This window comes from Globicephala melas, chromosome 5 (assembly GCF_963455315.2).
Source record: "Globicephala melas chromosome 5, mGloMel1.2, whole genome shotgun sequence".
Lineage (NCBI taxonomy): Eukaryota > Metazoa > Chordata > Mammalia > Artiodactyla > Delphinidae > Globicephala > Globicephala melas.
Genome location: NC_083318.1, coordinates 131301355 through 131320732, shown reverse-complemented (window position 1 = coordinate 131320732; position 19378 = coordinate 131301355). Strand labels below are relative to the sequence as shown.

General features: G+C 43.1%; 1 protein-coding gene across 1 annotated transcript in view; it reads right to left on the bottom strand.

The window, feature by feature from the left end:
- Positions 1-2315: 2315 nt before the first annotated feature.
- Positions 2316-19378, bottom strand: part of GPRIN3 (GPRIN family member 3) — a 65653-nt gene continuing 48590 nt past the window's right edge. Inside the window, exon 2 of the mRNA XM_030865784.2 lies at positions 2316-5480. Coding sequence (XP_030721644.2) covers positions 3018-5366 — 2349 coding nt within the window. The 5' untranslated portion in view covers positions 5367-5480 and the 3' untranslated portion in view covers positions 2316-3017. The remainder of the gene's footprint in view (positions 5481-19378) is intronic.

Below are 19378 nucleotides of genomic sequence, written 5' to 3'. Positions count from 1 at the left end.
AAGCAAAAGAAGAGCAAGTTCAAAGACTGTGCCATGAAAATTATTTTGAAACTTCATTTGTTGAATGAAACTACGGAACCACAAATGATGTCCTGAATGTGTACGCTGTGCCACAGATGGAGGTGAAAGAACGTTTTCAAATCAAGGTTTTGTCCTGAGGGTCCTTAGGGGATCATAATGCGGAAACGCTGCCGTCTTAAATGGGCTCCTGTTCACTGGAAGAGCTACTTCTGTGACTTGTTTTTCAAAGCTGTCCCTTCTATAAGATTCAGTAAGCGAGAAGAGAGCTTTTGTAACATTTTGTGACAGTCTTTAGAGCGTGGTGAAGATCGAAAGTAAAAAATTAAAGGTTAAGAAGTCAAGGTTAGCTTCAGTCCCAAAGAAAACCAGCTACAGTGACTCCATCACCCATTAAGCTTTCATTTGAGGGGCATAACTACAACACCAAATTCAGTTTTAATTTATTGAATTTTCTTAATTTATTTTTCATGTGTGACCAGTGCCTACAAGTCTCTTCAGCCTCTGTTTCCTTTTACTATTTATATAAATCATGTGGTTACTCCAAACTCATGAAAACAAATATTATTACCAGATGCTGAATTCTTCCTTTTCTCCTCCTATTTTAATGCAGGGAACAGCCTGTTCCAGCCAGTTCAGAGCAGAGGGTGACCTGGGGCCCGCCCATCTGGAATGGGTACTGCTGACAGCTGCCACTGTGTACAGAAGGTGTTCTCCGTGTGTACACAGCACGTGTGAGGGAGACAGCCAGTGAGCGAGACAGGGGGAGGTTACATACTGGCAAAGGCATCTTCTACAGAAGTGACATGAACACCACGACACATGGGTATTTAAGGCCCAAAGAGAGAGTTTTAGACTCAATTCATTAATAATAATTTGGCCGCTAATCTGATGGTAATTTCTACTTTAGATAGCCTTTTCACTAGAGGCCAATCGGTGAGAAACTGAAACATGTGCTTTATTAAAAAATTCATTGTAAGTTTCAAGTCTAACAACTCTAATTGCCATTCTCCGGCTCTGAGAATGCTGTGACTGGTCTACTTATACAGGCTTCATCGACAGTCCAATGGCTTTGAAAGCAATCAATGTCTATTTACTAATTTAGGTTATGTCCAGTGTAGCCTGTGGTGTTAAAGCTTACGTATGAGATCCAAGCACCACCATATATTCAGAATCTTCAAAAGAGAATTAAAAAAAAAAAAAGCCGAAACAGACACTGTGCATTTACTGCACAAATGGCATTTATGAATCTCTGGAGAGAGAATACTGCTCATCAAGGGCCCCTCCAAGCTCTAACAGTGATTTTCTAGAAGCAAGGTGGAAACCAGCAACCTCCCTGCAAGTCCAGGAGGGGAAGCCTTTCAAGGACCCTCGCTCACTCCCCTCTTCCTCACTACCCTGACTCAAGCCACTGTTGGTCACCCCAGCCCAGTGCCCTGCACAGCACTCACGGGCCCCAGGGACACGCTCCCCTTATGGAGACAGGAGAGGGCTCAGCTCAAACAGGTGCCTGTGTTCTCAAGGACCAAGCCCACCCGAAGCTCAAAGCATGTTTTTGTAAAGGCGGCTTCTTTTATTGGGTTTGAAGGATGAGATATGATGGTATTTCTCTTAAAATCAAGAGGCTTGCAGAGGTTACCTTTTTACCACAGATTAGACGTAAGTAATTAGACGATATTAGCCTACATACAAAAACAGTAAGCGAGCTCATTTCTATTTGACTCCATTTTCTATGAGAAGCTACGGAACCAAATCAAAACAAAACAAAAAAATGCATCCTGTTTACAGGAGTTTCAGTTAAACCTGTTGTTTTTGTTACTCAGGAGGCTTTCTTTTTTTCAACACAGAAAAACGTGTTTGGTAATTGGCTATTTCTAATTCCTTACCAGAACCATAACTTTCTCAGTAGAATGTCATCGGAGAACACCTGAACAACATACGATTTAGCATTATCAATAATTTGAGGACTCTCTTCAAGAATTCAGTCGCGCGTCCTTCCTCTAGGGTAAGGAAATATGAATTTAATCTAGTTACAATCACAGAGATGACCCTTTCCTTCAGTGCAGGAAAATGTGTAGATATAAATTCATGTTTTATGTGGGCAGTATTCATAGTCAAATGCTGTGCTAATTTTTTTCCTAATATGACTTTCTTACGTTTATTAACGGGTATAACAAGGTTCATCAAAAGGGTTATCTGCAGATGTTTACAAATATGACTTCATATTTGGCATTTTATGCATTTAAATGCTTTTATTTAATATCTTCTGGCCGAGGAATGAGTCAAATTTGTTTCCTTTTTTTTTTTTTTTTTTTTTGCGGTACGTGGGCCTCTCACTGTTGTGGCCTCTCCCGTTTGCGGAGCACACGCTCCGGACGCGCAGGCTCAGCGGCCATGGCTGACGGGCCCAGCCGCTCCGTGGCATGTGGGATCCTCCCGGACCGGGGCACGAACCCGTGTCCCCTGCATCGGCAGGCGGACTCTCAACCACTGCGCCACCAGGGAAGCCCTGTTTCCATTTTTTACATGGTATTTCTCATCACCTACTTGAGTTTTGTGTGGTATCACCATTCTTATTGCAATGGACTAGAAAGTATAACCGTGTTTTCACTAAGAGTGTTTTTGCTATTTTTAATATAAAGCAGGGATTTTAATGGAAATACCACAGTGTGATAAATTGAGTGAGTAATACAAAATGACACGGGCAATGATCATGTTATTCTATAAGCAACATCATAGTAAAAAACCCACTGAATGTTATTTCCTCTTAATTAAGGTCGTAAACCTTCGGTGAAGTTTGCTTCTTCTCTTTCTTTCAAACTGAAATGATGTATTATTTATGGACCCCCAATCCAAGGACGCCACAATCCTTAATGGCAGTTTCCTCAAGTTAATGCTTTCTCTTCCTGGTCTCTCAGAAAACACTAAGCTTTGACATAGACAGAGGGCTATCTATGAAGACCATAAGAGCATACAAGGGCTCCCGTACATGTTCCTTTTCAATCTAATACAGAAGAAGGAGCAGGACGAATGCAGCAGTTGGGCCGTCGGAAGTTCTGCAACATGGACTGGAAAACACTGGGCTGCCTGCCTTTGAGCTTTTTATTGGAAGAAGTATCCGAGGAGATGGATCTCCGGCTCTGGCTGCTTTGAGATTTGATTAATTTCTCGTGTTCCCTGATTTGTCGTTGTAAATGGTTCTGGATGGCGACGCCCAGGGACTCTGGGTCCAGGGAAGCGCCGTACACCTCCCAGGTCATGCCCTGCTCGTCCCACACCACGTCCCGGACACGCTTGGACTGTTTCAACTGCAGCCTGGCGTCAGCACCCAGGTGCTTCTTCTTCTCTCCCGGAGTGAGTCCCACCTGGGCGGCAGCTGCCGTCACGTTTAACTTCTGCTCCTTGAGGAACTCGCTGACCCGGCTGGCCCGGCGGGGACTGGCTTTGACGGAGCGAGAAGGGGTTCTCTTGCCAGAACCGGGACTGGAGTCCCCCATGGAATCAGACGGCAGGCTTAGGCTGGTGGCTGTCTTGGGCTGTCTGTTTTCTTCCACGCCGCCCTCCTGGCTCCTCCTAACTGGGGAGGGTGTAGGGCTGGCAGCTGAGGCGGTGCCTCTACTTTCTTGGGATTTAGGATTGAGCAGTACAGTTTTGGCCTCTGCCCTTGCCCTCGGGTCCAGGATATCGGTGACAGAAGATTCTTGTTCTCCTACTATCTGAGGAGATGCAAGCTTCTTCTCTCTTGTGTCCCCTTGATTCGTGAGATCTGAGTTCCCGGACTGGTCAGCTCTGCTGGCAGGCCCACAAGAATTGGAGAGTTTCCAGTCTGGGTCCGGTTTGTGGCCATTGGTGACTTCCGCTGCAAACTCAGATGGCTTCGTTTCAAATTTCCCTAATCCGTGACTTGTTTCCGCTTGACATCCTGCACTGATAGAAATCTGGTCACTGAGGCTAGCTGTCAGGGAGGTAGAATTAGTACCCAAAAGCTGTCGAGAGGCGGGCTCTTGCCCCACCTGGGTCATTCCCGCCGCCCTCCCATCTTCTTTACATGTAGCCTGAGCGTTACTGGATGCCACGTGGATTGATGAGGTTTTAAGGACCTCAGCCGGTAGGCTCGCTGATTTACCTTCCCCCCGGAAAGCTGCAGAAACAGCTGCAGCTGACTGGATGTGCACCTCTGGCGTGATGCCAAGGCACTGACCCGCCTCCGGGGGGGCTGGGGTGCTTGCAGACAGCTCCAACGTGTGGCTTACGCGGCCACTGCCGCGGCAGACGACACGCAGCTGCTCCTGTTCAAACTGCTCTGGAGCGGGGCTTTCCTTTAAGAACGCAGTGAGAATGCTGGGGCTGGTAGACACCGATCTGCTCTCCACACTGGCCACTGCCTGCACCTCAGCATCTTGCTGAGCCCTGGGGGGAACTTCCTTGATCTCATTTTCAGCTTGGCTGGTCATCGTACTCACTTCTCTGAACCTTGCCCCCTGAGGCTGTGCTGGCGGCAGCATCTTCTCTGGATCCGGAGGAAACACGGACCCTTCGCTAGGGAGGTGGGATGACTGGGGTGCCACCGAAGTCACGGCCTGGGGGTCTGAGGTCGTGGGAGAGGGTGGTCTGTTCTCCGAACATCTAACTTCTCTGGCTGGAGATTCACAGGACCTTGTCTGGGAATCGCAGACGGCTTGCTGCCTTGCCCCTTCAGGTCCACCTACAGGAGCGGAGGCAGGGCTGAACGCCTTGGGTGCTGTATCTGCAGGTTGCACCATTCCCTGGATTGTTTCTTGAGAAGGAGAATAAGGGGGCACCTGATCTTTGCCACGGATCCCTCCCACCGGACAACTTGACTTCTCAGCTTGCTCTCCGTCTGCAGTTCTCTGTGATTTCACCAGGGTGTCTTCAGGTCCTGATGGGAGGCTGGAGTTGGGCTGGTCCCCTGGGATGGCCGGGTGGGTGTGCTGATTGGCTGGTATGGTGAATGCTACGTGTATCAGATCCTTTCCTGCCGCAGAACACGGGGCTGGCGCTGTGGGCTCCCTGCTCCCTGGCAGCTGGGTATTGCCAGGAGAGTTGAACGTGGGAGATGCTTTCCCCACCTCATTGACAATGCCAGCAGACGACATGGCTGGCTGCGCGGCCTCATCCTCACTGGCCTGCATCAGGGCCTCAGCAGCTGTCCTGGGACTGAGGTCTGGCTCTGCAGGAGTGCCAGAAAGGCCATTGGTGTTCCTACCCAGGACGGCTGGTTGAGGCTGAGGTGAAGCAGCCTGAACCTCTCCCAGGTCCTCTTCTTTTCCAGAAGCTGCAATCAGGGAGGTTTTAGCCGATCTCAGAGGGTCAGGTACAGTCCCCATGGAATTTCTCTTCGGGAAAATCTCAGAGCTCTCCCCTGAGCAGCGCTCCCACTGGGAAGCAGTTGTAGCTCACAGTGAAGATGCAATCAGAGATGATTCCTCTGAAGGACCAATCTGTAAATCAAGGAAACAGTACCATTAATACAGTACAGCATTTGCGGATTGAAACTACACCAAATTGTCACTTGTATGAGATCTCATAAGCCCATGAAAACTTCTCTTCCCATATCTCTTGGTATAAAAATAGATCTTGGGAAGAAAGATTCTAGAAAAATTATTTTAATTATACAGGTATTATTTTGATATATTAGTTTCTGCTTGCATCCCATCGCTGTCTAGCAAATAGGTTTTTAATGTATTTACCTATGCACTTGATAACTACCTCATTTGAGTAATCCGATTTACCAGGTATCAGAAAATCCTATAAAGCTACTGTAATCAAATGAATAAGTATTGAAATGGGCCTAAACAGATATGCGGAATAGAATATCTCGAAATAGATCCAGATATAAATGAGGATTCAATATATGATAAAAAAGGCGTTTCAATTTGGTGACAAAAGGATGCGTTATTTAATATAAGGGGCTGGCAAACTATTCAACCAGAAGAAAAGAAAACTAGATCTTTATCTTACACCAATTCCAAAAATAAATCTTAGATGGACTTAGAGAGATTGAAGGTTAAAATGGAAAATAAAGAAAGAAATAATCCTGTTAAGAACATGTAGGATCATAAATGTAACCCAGGGGCAGGGTAGGAAGGCTTCTTTTGGCAAAGGCAGAAAATACAAAATCTATGAGAGAAAGCATCAGCATAGGTGACTTAAAAATGACAAAATTTTTGCGTATGGCAAAAGATGACGAACAGATACGATAGGTTTAAAAACATTCGCAACCCTGGAGGACAGGCAAAAATATCTGTAATATAGCAGAAGCTCTTAAAAACGTACAAGGAGACAAAATAATCCACTGGAAAAATGGATAAAGAATATGAAGGAACAGTGTGCAAGATAGGAAATCCAATAGCCAACAGTCTTATGAAAAGATGATCAAATTCATTTGTACTCAAAGAAATGCAAATAAAGTAACAACGAGATTTTACTCTACACTAATTGCACTTGCAAAAACTTAAAAAAAAAAGTTATAACACCATGGCCTGGGGAGATCTAGTGAAGGGAAGTATTTTCATTAATTGTATGTGCAAATGTGTATTGTTGCAGCTTTCTTAGGGAAGCAGTTTTGCTTTTAAAACTAAAAATACACACGTCCTTGACTCAGTGATCCTATCCATAGAAATAAAATACCAGCATATGTAGATATACGTACAAGTATGTTTATTGAAGTACTATTTGTAGAGACAAGAAATTCAAAATAAACTGATCTCCTTGATGAAGTACTATTTGTAGAGACAAAAAATTCAAAATAAACTGATCTCCTTGATTAGGTGGGAAGGCAGAATAAATCATGACAAAGCTCTATGGTAGAGCATTATACAACCATTAAAATAAACAGTTAATTAGACTATAACTTTTCACTTGGGAGAAATTTCCCCAAGGTATGGCTGAATGAGAAAAGCAAGGTACAGAGAAGAATATATATGTTTTCATTTCTGTAAAACAATGACCTAAAACACTACATATATATGTGTTATGTGGGTGTGTACAGATGTGTTTGTGTATGATTATGTAAATTCTAAAAATATACAGAATGAGACATACTAGGTGGTAAATGGAGGGAGTGTGATGACTTTGGAAACAGTGAAAAAGAGATGGAGGTATCCAAAAGTATTTTGGATTTTAAAAGTACATTTTAAAAAGTATATCTGAGTTTTTTTAAGTATTTATGAAAATTTATTCATATGAGTTTATGCATAAACATTTTTTAGAAAGGAAAACCAGACTCCAGCAATGGTTCAGAAATTAGTAGATGACTGTGTTAATATTACCTCTATCATTCATACGTTCTGTGACCTCATGGGAATCACTTAATCTTTCTGCACCCCAAATTAACTCATCGGTGAAATGAATTATGTGATTTCTAAGGACTCTTCCAGATCCAAAAATCAAAGATCCTACTGTTTTGCATGTGTTGGATAATAAATCAAACAGCACAATCTTAACTTCAGCTTTAGGGGCAAAGTAAGGCAAAGGCAAATCTGGCTGAGCCCAGATTTTGAAAATAAATAATTTTATATTTTGGTTCAACGTTATTTGGCTGATCTATCATATGACATCTAACAATAAATCCAACTTATCTTCTTCCCCAAACCAGCTCTTCCTTCTAACTTCATTATTCGTATTAATGGGTTAAATATGCTTGGTCTTGACAGCTTTCTGCTCATTCAAACCATGTCCCCAGGTTTATACTCCATTCCTTCCTTTCTGGAGTTTTCTATCGCAATCACTTGTTCTGGCGCCAGCCCATCTTTTCTCTCGCTCTTTCGTACCTGTCTTTATTATACCTTTAGTCCTCTCTCTGAGCCCCTCATCCTCAAACAGCCTACCCATTCTTCAAAGCCCCACTTAAATCCCATATCCTTTCTGAAAGCCTTCTGAGGCCTTTCAGGTCATAAAGTCTCTCTCTCTTTTCAAAATCCTACAGCTATGGTCATCTGCGTCCTTTGTATTGTGCTTTTTATGTACTGTTTTTGTACCGCTGTTACTTGTATAAATGCCTCATTTCTCCCAAAGTCCTTCAAGTCTCAGGAGGGAAGGGAACTAGCTTATTGATTCTTTTCTCTTCACTCCACAGGACACAGTGCAGGGTCCTGCGCACAAAAAAGGTGTTCATTGATTCCAGTTCCCTCCAAAATGGCCATTATTAAGCCCTGCCGAACTTCAAAATAATAAAAAAATTTAACCCATGGCATGAAATATTAATGAAAACACAATTTAAAAGAGTGCTATTTTTAGAAATAAGAACATGGTTGTATCTTATTTTTGAGATTTTATGTATCTGTAACCCAGGTTTAGACAATTAAAAACAAGTACATTGGCCACCTGCTACAGAACGCTGGAAGGTCTAATAAACCCAGGAGGACAGAACATCTCCCGTGTTACGCGGCTGGAGCCAAGAAACCTGGCTTGCCAAAGGCGACTGTAAAATACGAGCACCTCAGAGTTCAGCAGCTGAAAGTTGAAAGACTTAGAAAAGACGAGGGACTTCATTAAACTCTCAGGAGTCACTGAGTTTACCCCCATTTCCCACAGAGAGCTGATTGGACTGGTTTATTTTGGAAAGGATGTTTTCTTTTGTTTGCTTTGTGAATAGTGGCTAAATTATCCATCAATTCAAGAATCAAGAAGAGGGACTTCCCTGGTGGTACAGTGGTTAAGAATCCGCCTGCCAATGCAGGGGACACGGGTTCGAGTCCTGGTCCGGGAAGATCCCACATGCCGCGGAGCAACTAAGCCCGTATGCCACAACTACTGCGCCTGCGCTCTAGAGCCCGCGAGCTACAACTACCGAGTCCACGTGCCTAGAGCCCGTGCTCTGCAACAAGAGAAGCCACTGCAATGAGCAACCCGTGCACCGCAACGAAGAGTAGCCCCGGCTCGCCGCAGCTAGAGAAAGCCCGTGCGCAGCAACAAAGACCCAACGCAGCCAAAAATAAATAAATAAATTTTTTTAAAAAATCAAGAAGAAAAGCCCAGATTGCTTGGCTATCACCTGTAATTCGAAATCTCTTGATTCAAGGGTAGATAGGAAATCAACACTACTCAAAACATATCTGCTATTGTAATTGTCACAGCACCTCCAGGAGCCCCGGAAAGACTGCTAGAGCTCAGGAAGCAGCCCTCCCTCATCTGCCCCTCGCCTCTCCGGCCAAACAGCAGAAATCTATAGCCTCTAATGGGTTGGACAAATAGGTCATTTAAAAAATGTAATTACTTGGTGGTTTAGAGCGAGGAGTAAAAGTCTTTAAAAGCAATGGGAGTCCACTGTGATAAGATTTAATAACACCTAAAAATGAGTTTGCAAACAGGTGATCCACAGACTGAATAAATTCCTTCTGCAGGTCTGTGTGTGTGTCCTGTGTGATTTTCCCTTCCCTTCCCTGCCCTGCGTCTTCCCCTCTCTCTCCTTGCCCTTTTCCTCTTTCCTTTCCTTTCTTTTCTTTCTTTGTCCATTGAATTGATCTTTCATAAAAATCCAGATTTCTCTCTTGCTTCTCTTAAAAAAAAAAAACCACTCAGAAGGTCATTTCCAGGTAGCAACACTAGGTGGCGCAGATAAGGGCAGTCCCTCTAGAGGGCAGGGACGATCCCGACTCCAGACTGCCCATTTCCCACCTAGCCCGCTTCACTCCTTTACATAACTTACCCTGGCTCCAATGCGCAGCTCAGTTTGAGAGCTCTGTTGTAAGTGCACTGACACAGTGGACTTCCCAACCTAATTTTCAGTCCTCTGAGGACAGTTTGGCACTGTGTTAGCCTCTTTAAGAAACCTCATATTTAAGCTTTGATCTCTGTTAAAAGAAAAAATTATTCTTATACTTGTTAAAAATGATAAGGAAGATTCAGAAAGATTGAGCTCAACTCCACGTACATACACAAGAATGTGTGGGGATTTACAACCAAGGGGTAGGTTTGTGTTGGGGAGGTTTGTCAGTGGATGGAAAATGATTAAGAACAGACATCAAGGGCTTCCCTGGTGGTGCAGTGGTTGAGAGTCCACCTGCCGATGCGGCGGACGCGGGTTCGTGCCCCGGTCCGGGAAGATCCCACGTGCCGCGGAGCGGCTGGGCCCGTGAGCCATGGCCGCTGAGCCTGCGCGTCCGGAGCCTGTGCTCCGCAACGGGAGAGGCCACAGCAGTGAGAGGCCAGCGTAACGCAAAAAAAAAAAAAAAAGAACAAACATCAAGGATAGGGGGATTATTGCTGAAGGCAGGTCAGGTGATCAGATATCACCTGCGGGATGGTGAAGGAGGAGGAATTTGATTGGATATTGAAAATGATCAGATACGATGGGTAGGAGTATTGTCTCTAAACTGGCTTAGCAGGATTCTTGCTCTGCAAGGGCAGACAGGGAAGCCCAAGACTGAAGCCTGATTAAGAAGTGGGCTCAGAAGAGACTGACTGAAGTTCGGTAAAGGAAGGAGTCCTCATCTTCTCATCAGCACCAGCAAATATGGAATTTCTTATAAGAGTCTCTGGAGCATCATGACTTCTTTCTGAATTGGGCATGGATCCCATAGAAGCTCACGGTATCTCTAAATGAGTTTGTCTTTAAGTCTGATGGGAACTGGATGCTTGACAGCAGGTCCCTTCGGCGCTTTTGCCTTTAAAATTGTGAGCAAAGATTGAAAGCTTGTTCCAGCAATGCAGCAAGGCTGCAGGGTACACATTAACGACTTTTTACAGGGAAGGAAATTGAGGTTCAGAGATTAAGTCACCTACTCAAGGCTGAATACATCTAATTCCAGCTGAACTGAATTCTAATGAACGGTAATGCCTGGGCCCCTTCCATGTTATCTGTAACTCTGCAAAGAAAATGGAAAGAAAAAATAGTATATCTATCTATCTATCTATCTATCTGTCTGTCTATCACCTATCATCCATCTATCTTCAAAGGAGAGGGAAACTTCTTTTTGTAAGTCGTTTGCAACTTAGCAGCAGCCTGGATGGTACTAACACCGACTACAATGGCATTCGTAACTGGTCACTTTATGAAAAGCCCGGCTTGTTGAAAGCTGACATCAACTCTGCTCATTCTGAAAACAGTAGGTTCCACTAGGCTGCCACGCTACCTATTTTCATAACAGACACCCTTGATTAATAAGACAGGTAGCGGGGAATCTCAGCCCTTTGTGTCTTTCTCCAAAGCTGCTCCGGTGGGAAGAGCATTAGACAGAAAGGATGGAGAGAGGCTTGGCAGTTCCAGACCAGCAAGATGCTGATACCCTGCAGGTGATGGTGATGATCCAGAGGGTAGCAGCTACCTTCGCCCACTTCACAACGGCTGCCCTGGCTCCAGGATGCCATCAGAACGCTTTAGTCATATTAGGCAAGTGTTCTAGGGACCTTGGTATCCCCGTCTCCACCCATCATCGGACAGCAGCCTTCAGATGGATGGTACAAAGACCCTTAGAGAAGAGTGAGGTGAAACATAAGAGACTATTAATCCTCGAGAAAAGGATAAAGAAAAAAATGTCACCTGCTATCCTATTGAATCCAATTTTGTTTGCCTCCTTTAATGGGGAACGTTTGCCTGGATCATTTGCATTCTGAACCCAGCAGATCCTGCCAGTTCAGTCCTAAGGGGAGGTGATTCAATCCCAGGAAACACCCACAGGCTGGGAAGAGCAGTTGCTTCTTTTTTCTTTAAAAAAAATCATACCCTCATGCGAACAGCTGCCTCAGATGCACTCTTCAAAGATGCCATTTGAGACACTGGTTCTTCCCTTCGAACTGCATCTGAAGCGAATCAGAAGGGCTGAAGAGACAGGCGGGCTGCTTTGCTTAGTGCCAACAACAGTGTCGTGGACTTTCAGTTATAACGACTACTTTAGTAAAGGCTTGTGAGAAACACACTGCATCCCTTCCCTATTCAGTTCTTCTTTTGTTCCACAGTGTTTTGGAAAAACATATACATGGCTTGCTATCTCACTGAATTCCATGGTAAGCAGGGCTGGACACAAACCAAGAAGTAAAAAGGGCCTTAAGAAGCATGAAGACCCCAAACATATCCTCCCTTTTCGTCAAATGTGATTTGAACAGACAGCTTCTAAATTCACAACAGATTAGAAGCACACAGTACAGCAAGCACTTATTACTTTCTATATTCCAAACACTGTTCTTTATACGAACTTCTTTAACCCTCAGAACAACTTTAGGGGCATTGTCCTACTCTGAGTTCCACCTTGCAGAGCTGGAAACTGAGGCAAAGTCATGCAAGTAGTAAGTGGGAGAGACCAGATTTAAATCCAGACCCTCTGGTTCCAGAGTCCAAGTTGTTGACCAATTGTACACAGGACAGAGACGGGCATTTTTTCCTGGAGGCAAACTCAGGGACCTGGGCAAGAAGCATCATCAGACAATGAGGGAAACAAGAGAAAACTCAGAAAACATAGCCTTGGAACCATTTACTTGTTCACGCTAATAGAGGCAGACTAGGCAACACAGGAGTGCCTGCTCTTCATAACGATTAATCCAATTTGGATGTTTTAAGGGCCACAGAGTTTTCTGAGAAGCTGATGAAAACCACGGACTCTCGATAGAAACGCACATGTGCACACACACATACATGTTTGCAGATAATTTCAGGAGGTTCATGTCTGGAAACATTTCCAAGACTGCACGTTAGTATCCTTTCGTCTAAGGCATTGGAAAATGTCACAAAATGGAACGTACCTGCCAGTTGTACCTGCTCAAAGAGTTGTTATAGAGCTTAAGTAAGTTAAATACTCTGCATGGTTCTTGGAAAATAACAGATACACAATCGGGAATTATTATTACTTAAAAATTATTATTTTGGCCTCATTTACCTAAGAAGGTAGAAACTACGCAACCTCTTTCTAGAGAGTCCAAATTAAACGTTCTAACGCTTAAATAAGTTTACTATACGTTCTCCCAAACCCCTGCCCGAAGACTGTCATTTGAAGAGGAAACTTTTAGCTAACTTGAAAATAAACACAATAATGAGCTCTATTCTTTTTAGATCACGTGGGAAAGGTGACCTTTTGGGTTCTTTCTCAGCAAAGTCGACTCAGGTTTTAGTAATCTTCAAAAATTAACCCCTCAAGAGCTCCACTTTCCTACCTGTGGAGATAATTCATAGCTAGATATCAAAGTTGCTGTTTTAAAAAGGCCTTGAAATCGGTATATTTTAAACTTGAACTCTTCTAGGGAAGAGATGATTAAAATATTTAAGTTTTGCTATTTCTTTACCTTCCCTCATCAAGCTGTCTCTTATCATTTACTCGGTTTGCCTGATAGATATTCAAATCTGAACGTTTTCCTTTTCTCTCACAATTCAGCTTTGAACGTTTTCAACTGCAAGCTTATTTTAATTGGAAAGAGAAAGCAACAGGATCTCAGGGCTAAATGGTAGTTAAACAATAAGCTATTGGAAATAAACCCAGCAGATTGGCTTTTGCATTGTTTTTATATTTGCATTTTAAACTCAGCTAGGATCAAAGCTGCCCGCAACCCAATTTTCTGCAGGATCTAATTAGCGCCACGGAGCCTTACAAACGAGGATTCTTGCCTTTGCTTAGTTCTCGCCGACCTTGCTGGTCCGCTGATGCCTGTTCCCCACCCACACCTGGGGCTTCTCATTAAAACAAGGCCTCGCTCCACCCACTGTCCAAGCCCCGTGCCTGCCCAGGTGTCGTGGGCCTGGAGGGAGCCGCTAAGCGCAGACCCCTGCTAGCGGGCAGTGGGAGGAAAGCTTGAGTGATTTCTGTGTTTAGCTCAAGTCACACTGGGGCCTTTAGTCCTGCTGAGTTGGGAAAGTGTCTGGTAGCAGCATTTGCAGTGATGGACACAGATGTGAAAAGAGAGCTGTGCACGAACAGGTCAGTCGGGGCTCTTCTCTCCTAGAGAACAAGGTGGGGAGGTGGGAGAACGCTAAGTCAGGAAGCAGACGGACCCCTCAGGGCTCTGCGCCTGGCTCTTCTGCTGTTGGTAAGGAAGGAGGACCCGAGTGTCTGGGAGAATCTGGGGTGCTCTGCTCTTGAGAAGGAAGAGTTTCTTTTGTTTTTTCTTTTAAATTTTTTAACATCTTTATTGGGGTATAATTGCTTTACAATGGTGTGTTAGTTTCTGCTTTACAACAAAGTGAATCAGTTATACATATACATATGTTCCCATATGTCTTCCCTCTTGCGTCTCCCTCCCTCCCACCCTCCCTATCCCACCCCTCCAGGCGGTCACAAAGCACCGAGCTCATCTCCCTGTGCTATGCGGCTGCTTCCCACTAGCTATCTACCTTATGTTTGGTAGCCTGGAGATGGAGACAACCTAAGTGCCCATCATCGGATGAATGGATAAAGAAGATGTGGCACATATATACAATGGAATATTACTCAGCCATAAAAAGAAATGAAATTGAGCTATTTGTAATGAGGTGGATAGACCTAGAGTCTGTCATACAGAGTGAAGTAAGTCAGAAAGAGAAAAACAAATACCGTATGCTAACACATATATATGGAATTTAAGAAAAAAAAATGTCGTGAAGAACCTAGGGGTAAGACAGGAATAAAGACACAGACCTACTAGAGAATGGACCTGAGGATATGGGGAGGGGGAAGGGTGAGCTGTGACAAAGCGAGAGAGAGGCATGGAAGAGTTTCTTTGCTGAGGTCAGGATCTTCTTTGGGTTTGGTCTGAGTTGTGATTAACAAAAAAGACAGAGATTTAAACAACCTGTCACTCTCTTGCTTTATACACTGTAAAGTATTAAGTTAGGCCTCACTGAGGTTCTTACAATTTTTGATTTTTGCCCTTCAGGAGATTTCAATCCATTTAAGGAGACGAGACAAATTCAGTCAGAAGGTATAAATGAGCAAGCTAGTATATAATGAAGTGACTAATGTTGTGGTAATAAACCACAGTTTACAGAAGTTTAAGTCAGGGGAGAGGCCCATGTTTCTTATTCAGCTGACACTTCCTGGTACAATTCCTCTGTCAGCCAGAAAATATTACTTGCGTTAAGTCTAAAGAAAACTGGACATTTGAAATTAGGAGAAAGTGAGCAAATAAGAGTAAAAAAATGGCCTTTGATTAAAAATAAAATAGGGCTTCCCTGGTGGCACAGAGGTTAAGAATCCTCCTGCCAATGCAGGGAACACAGTTCGAGCCCTGGTCCAGGAAGATCCCACATGCCGTGGAGCAACTAAGCCCGTGCGCCACAACTACTGAGTCTGTGCTCTAGAGCCCGCGAGCCACAACTACTGAGCCCGCGTGTCACAAAAGCCCATGCGCCTAGAGCCCGTGCTCTGCAACAAGAGAAGCCACTGCTATGAGAGGCCCGTGTACTGCAACGAAGAGTAGCCCCCGCTCACTGCAACTAGAGAAAGCCCGCGTGCAGCAACGAAGACCCAACACAGCCAAAAATAAATAAATTAATTAATTAATAAAAAAAAGAAATGAGAGAAAAATAAAATAATCCCTTAAGTCACACTGAGACAACTAGAAGATATTGTTAACATCCATTCATTCATTTAATAAGCTGAGTGCTTTCTTTGTGCCAGATATTCAGGATACAGATAGAAATAAGATACATTCGTGTTTTTGAGGAGCTCACAGTTCCTATAAATCATTAATTTCAATACAATATAAATGTTGGAGAAGAAACAAAAACCAAATGTACTATAGAAGCACAGAGGACTCGTTATTTTATTTGGCACAGACCTTAGGTCTCAGGGTCAGGGATCCTCAGCTTTGTAAAAGATGTATTTAATACCATCAGCGGGATGTAGACATTGATCTAGGGCAGATGTCCTTACTCTGTGCTACCGCCATTTTGGACCAGATAACTCTTTGTGGGGCAGGAAAGACAGGTGACTGTCCTGTGCCTGTAGGCTGTTTCCCAGCATCCCTGGCCTCTACCCACTAGATCCCAGCAGCACCTCCACCTCCTAGTGGTGACAATCAAAAATGTCTCCAGACATTGCCAAATGTCTCCTGGGAGGCTAAACTGTCCCCAGTTGAGAACCACTGATCTAGGAGACAAACTTATCACCTTGGATAGAAAGCAACATCTTCAGAATGGACACCTGTGAGTTGATGTGAGACCCTTTGAATTTACTCCAGGTACACATGAATTAACGATACAGTTTTCTGCTCTCAAGTTAAAGATAGTGTTCTTCATACTCTACCTGTGAGAATGCAAATGTTGTTTTGAGAATGTAAATTGATACAACTTTTATAGAGAACAATTTGGCACTATTGGTCAAAAATACAAGGTCAAATACACTTTGACTCAACAATTCCACCTTAGGTACTACCTAGGTAACCTTATGAGTAAAATAAATAAATAAGTGTACTAATTGATATAGGTACAAGGTTATTCACTGCATGAAATAACAAAAGATTAGAAGCAATGTAAATGTCCATTAATAGGGAGTGGTTAGTTACAAAAATTATGGTGCTTCCATATAACGATATACAAGCAGCCCGATTTAATAACAACGAAACTCTTTACGTATGGATATGGGATAGCCTCCAAAATATATTGTTAAGTAAAACAACAAATAAAACAAAACAAAAACACAATGATAGTTAGAAAAAACCCTAAGATACAGAGCAGTATGTTTACTGTGCTACCAACTGTATTAAAAAGGGGAAAAGGAATATCTTTTGCTTGTATATACATAAAATATCTCTGCAAGGATAAGTAAGAAATTGCTATCAGAGGAGGGTAACTAGGTGCCTGGGGGGTAGGATGGGTGGAAGACTTTTCATTCTATATCCTTTGGTACTTTTTGAATTTTAAACTATATGAATGTATTACCTATTCAAAAATAATTGGAAATTTAAAAGCTGGTGTCCCGCTGCCTGGCAAAACTGAACAAGCCTGCACCCTGAAGCTTTTCTGTCATTGGTCATGGATTTGTGCCGATCTGTCCTTCCACACTCTTTCCATCTGCTCTTTGCTCTGCAAGGAGATCAGCCCAGAACGCAACCAGTTAAAAAGAAACCATAAGTTCTTTATCCATTTTTGTTATCTACAAGCTTCAAGCTAGATGATGTAATTATTTTTCAAAGTCAAGAGCTGACAAATGCTTTTTAAAGCGATGTCTGTTGGGCCACAAAATAAAGTTTACTTAAGTTTCTTTTCCCAGACTCTCTGACTCCTTTTTATCAGTTGATTTCTTTTTTTTCCCTCCTTTCCTATTCTTGGTAGCTTGAGCAGTTGGTCCTCAAATCATATATACCTCAAACAATAAATCCAAGGATGACCTAAAGCCAAACTCTGGGAAACTGGGTCAAACCATCAATGAAAATGATTAAGGAAAATTTATTTATTTTGCCGATATTTTGAGAATCAACTACATGTTAAGACATAAAGTTTAGAAAACATTTTAATTACCAGTTATCAGATCCACCTCTTCTATCTCTACCAGGCTTAACTGAATTTATCACATCTCACAACAGTGCCATATCACACTCCTTGGTCTCACTGAGCCAGTTCTGAAAAACGCACCCTGCACTCACTGTTCATGTTGTCGTTCTAAAACAAACATATACTATGTCACGTCTCTGTGCAAAACAATTTTAATGGTTCCCCATTACCTATAAAATAAGACACATGCTCCTCAGCGCCATTTAAAAAATGTCCTTCACTATCTGATCCATTTCTCTTGTAACGGTGATATCCTCTCTCATCATCTGTCAGACCTTGTAGGTTACTTACTTTTCTTCCAGCCAGCTTCAAAGAGGGTTATTCTCTTTATTTTACAGATGAGAAAACTGGGGCTCAGAGAAATCCAGCTCACCAAAGTTGCACATTCAGTAAGTGGCATAGTTGGAATTCAAATCCAGGTGAGTCTGAACCCACACTCTACTGCGTCCAAGAACACAAAATGGGAGGTAAAAATGAATTCATGATGTGTGCACATTAAAGACAGCAAGGGGGGGGGGAATCTGCAAAGCACTTTGGAAAGATAATATCTCCCTAAGACCTTTTCTGATCACATCAGCCCAAAGTGATTGTCCCACCTCTCATCTCTCGTAGTAGATTGTTCATTGTTGTACCAACGGCACCTTGTATATTGTGCCTCATCCTTTGTCCTCCAGGTGCAGAGGGCACAACTAGTGCAGAGGCAGGAGCTTGTGGGGAAGAGCGACGAGCTTAGCGTGGCAGTGGGAGCTGAGTAGGAGGGCAGGGGAGTGACATCAGGGGGAGGGATCGCACAGGGCTTCTGTGGGTCTTTGCTCATGGGTTGCCTTCCCAATGAGGTCCCTCCAGACCAGCCTATTATTAAATCGCCAATCCTCTGACTTCCACTCTCTGTCACTTCTGAAGTCCTACTAAGCTTACTTATAATTCTACTTCTGGGACCTGAGGCTAAGGAAGTAAACAAAATGACTGGTAAGTGTTTGTGAACCGCGAAGCTCACTGGAGGGTTATACATCAGAAGCTCTCTGCATAACCCCGCCCAGCTAAAGAGCTTTCCACTCTGAACACAGGCTTTACTGGTGATGGAACCTTGTAGCTGGTAGCCCTCTCTCTGGTGGTCCTGCCGGGTTCTGCTTCTATCACTTACATCGTATTAAGACCGAGAGTCAGCGGCTCTTCCTGAACTTGCCCGTGCCAGTTGCCCTTGTTCTTGTCACCCCATCATTTGACTACAACTGTATTGCCTTAAAAGGATAACTTGAGGGGAAAAGTGGTTTTGCTTCCTGGAAACTGAGTTGAATGCTTTGGTAAGACTTGACAAAGGTGGGTGACTATAAAAAAGGAGCGATTGAATTAGGAATGGGTGAGACAGCTATAAAAGGGGAAAATAATTGTAAACACTTAACATTCTTAATTAGAAATGCTTTGCTTCACTTTAACAAAACTGAAGTAGAAAAATATTGAGCGTCCATTATGGGTTTACATAAGAAAGAGGTTACAAAATTCCAACCAGTGGTTCTGTTCTCAAGGAAAACATCTGCCCTGTATCAAAAGGCTAGTGAATGATGCGAATTCAAATGTTTTAGCTGGAAGGAAAAAAAATCTTAGGAATATACGTATCATTTTCATAATTCCTCATTTTCTCTAATTTTGATCAATTGTATCAGTAAGTTGTGATGCTACAGGCTGCGAGAAATTTATATCTAATATATTATGTAGAGAAAATACATATGTAGAAAAAATACTAGAAGGAAATGTGTAAAATGGTGAGTCAATATATAGTAGTTTTATGGGTGATTTTTAAAACTTTATTCTTTTGTACTTTTAAGTCCCTGTAAACATAGTCTTAGCTCAGCTGTGTAAACCTTAGCAAAACATGTAAATAAGAGTAAGAATGGAGAAACACGATTACTGCCGAATCAAACTCCATAGCCCTGAGGCTTCCTA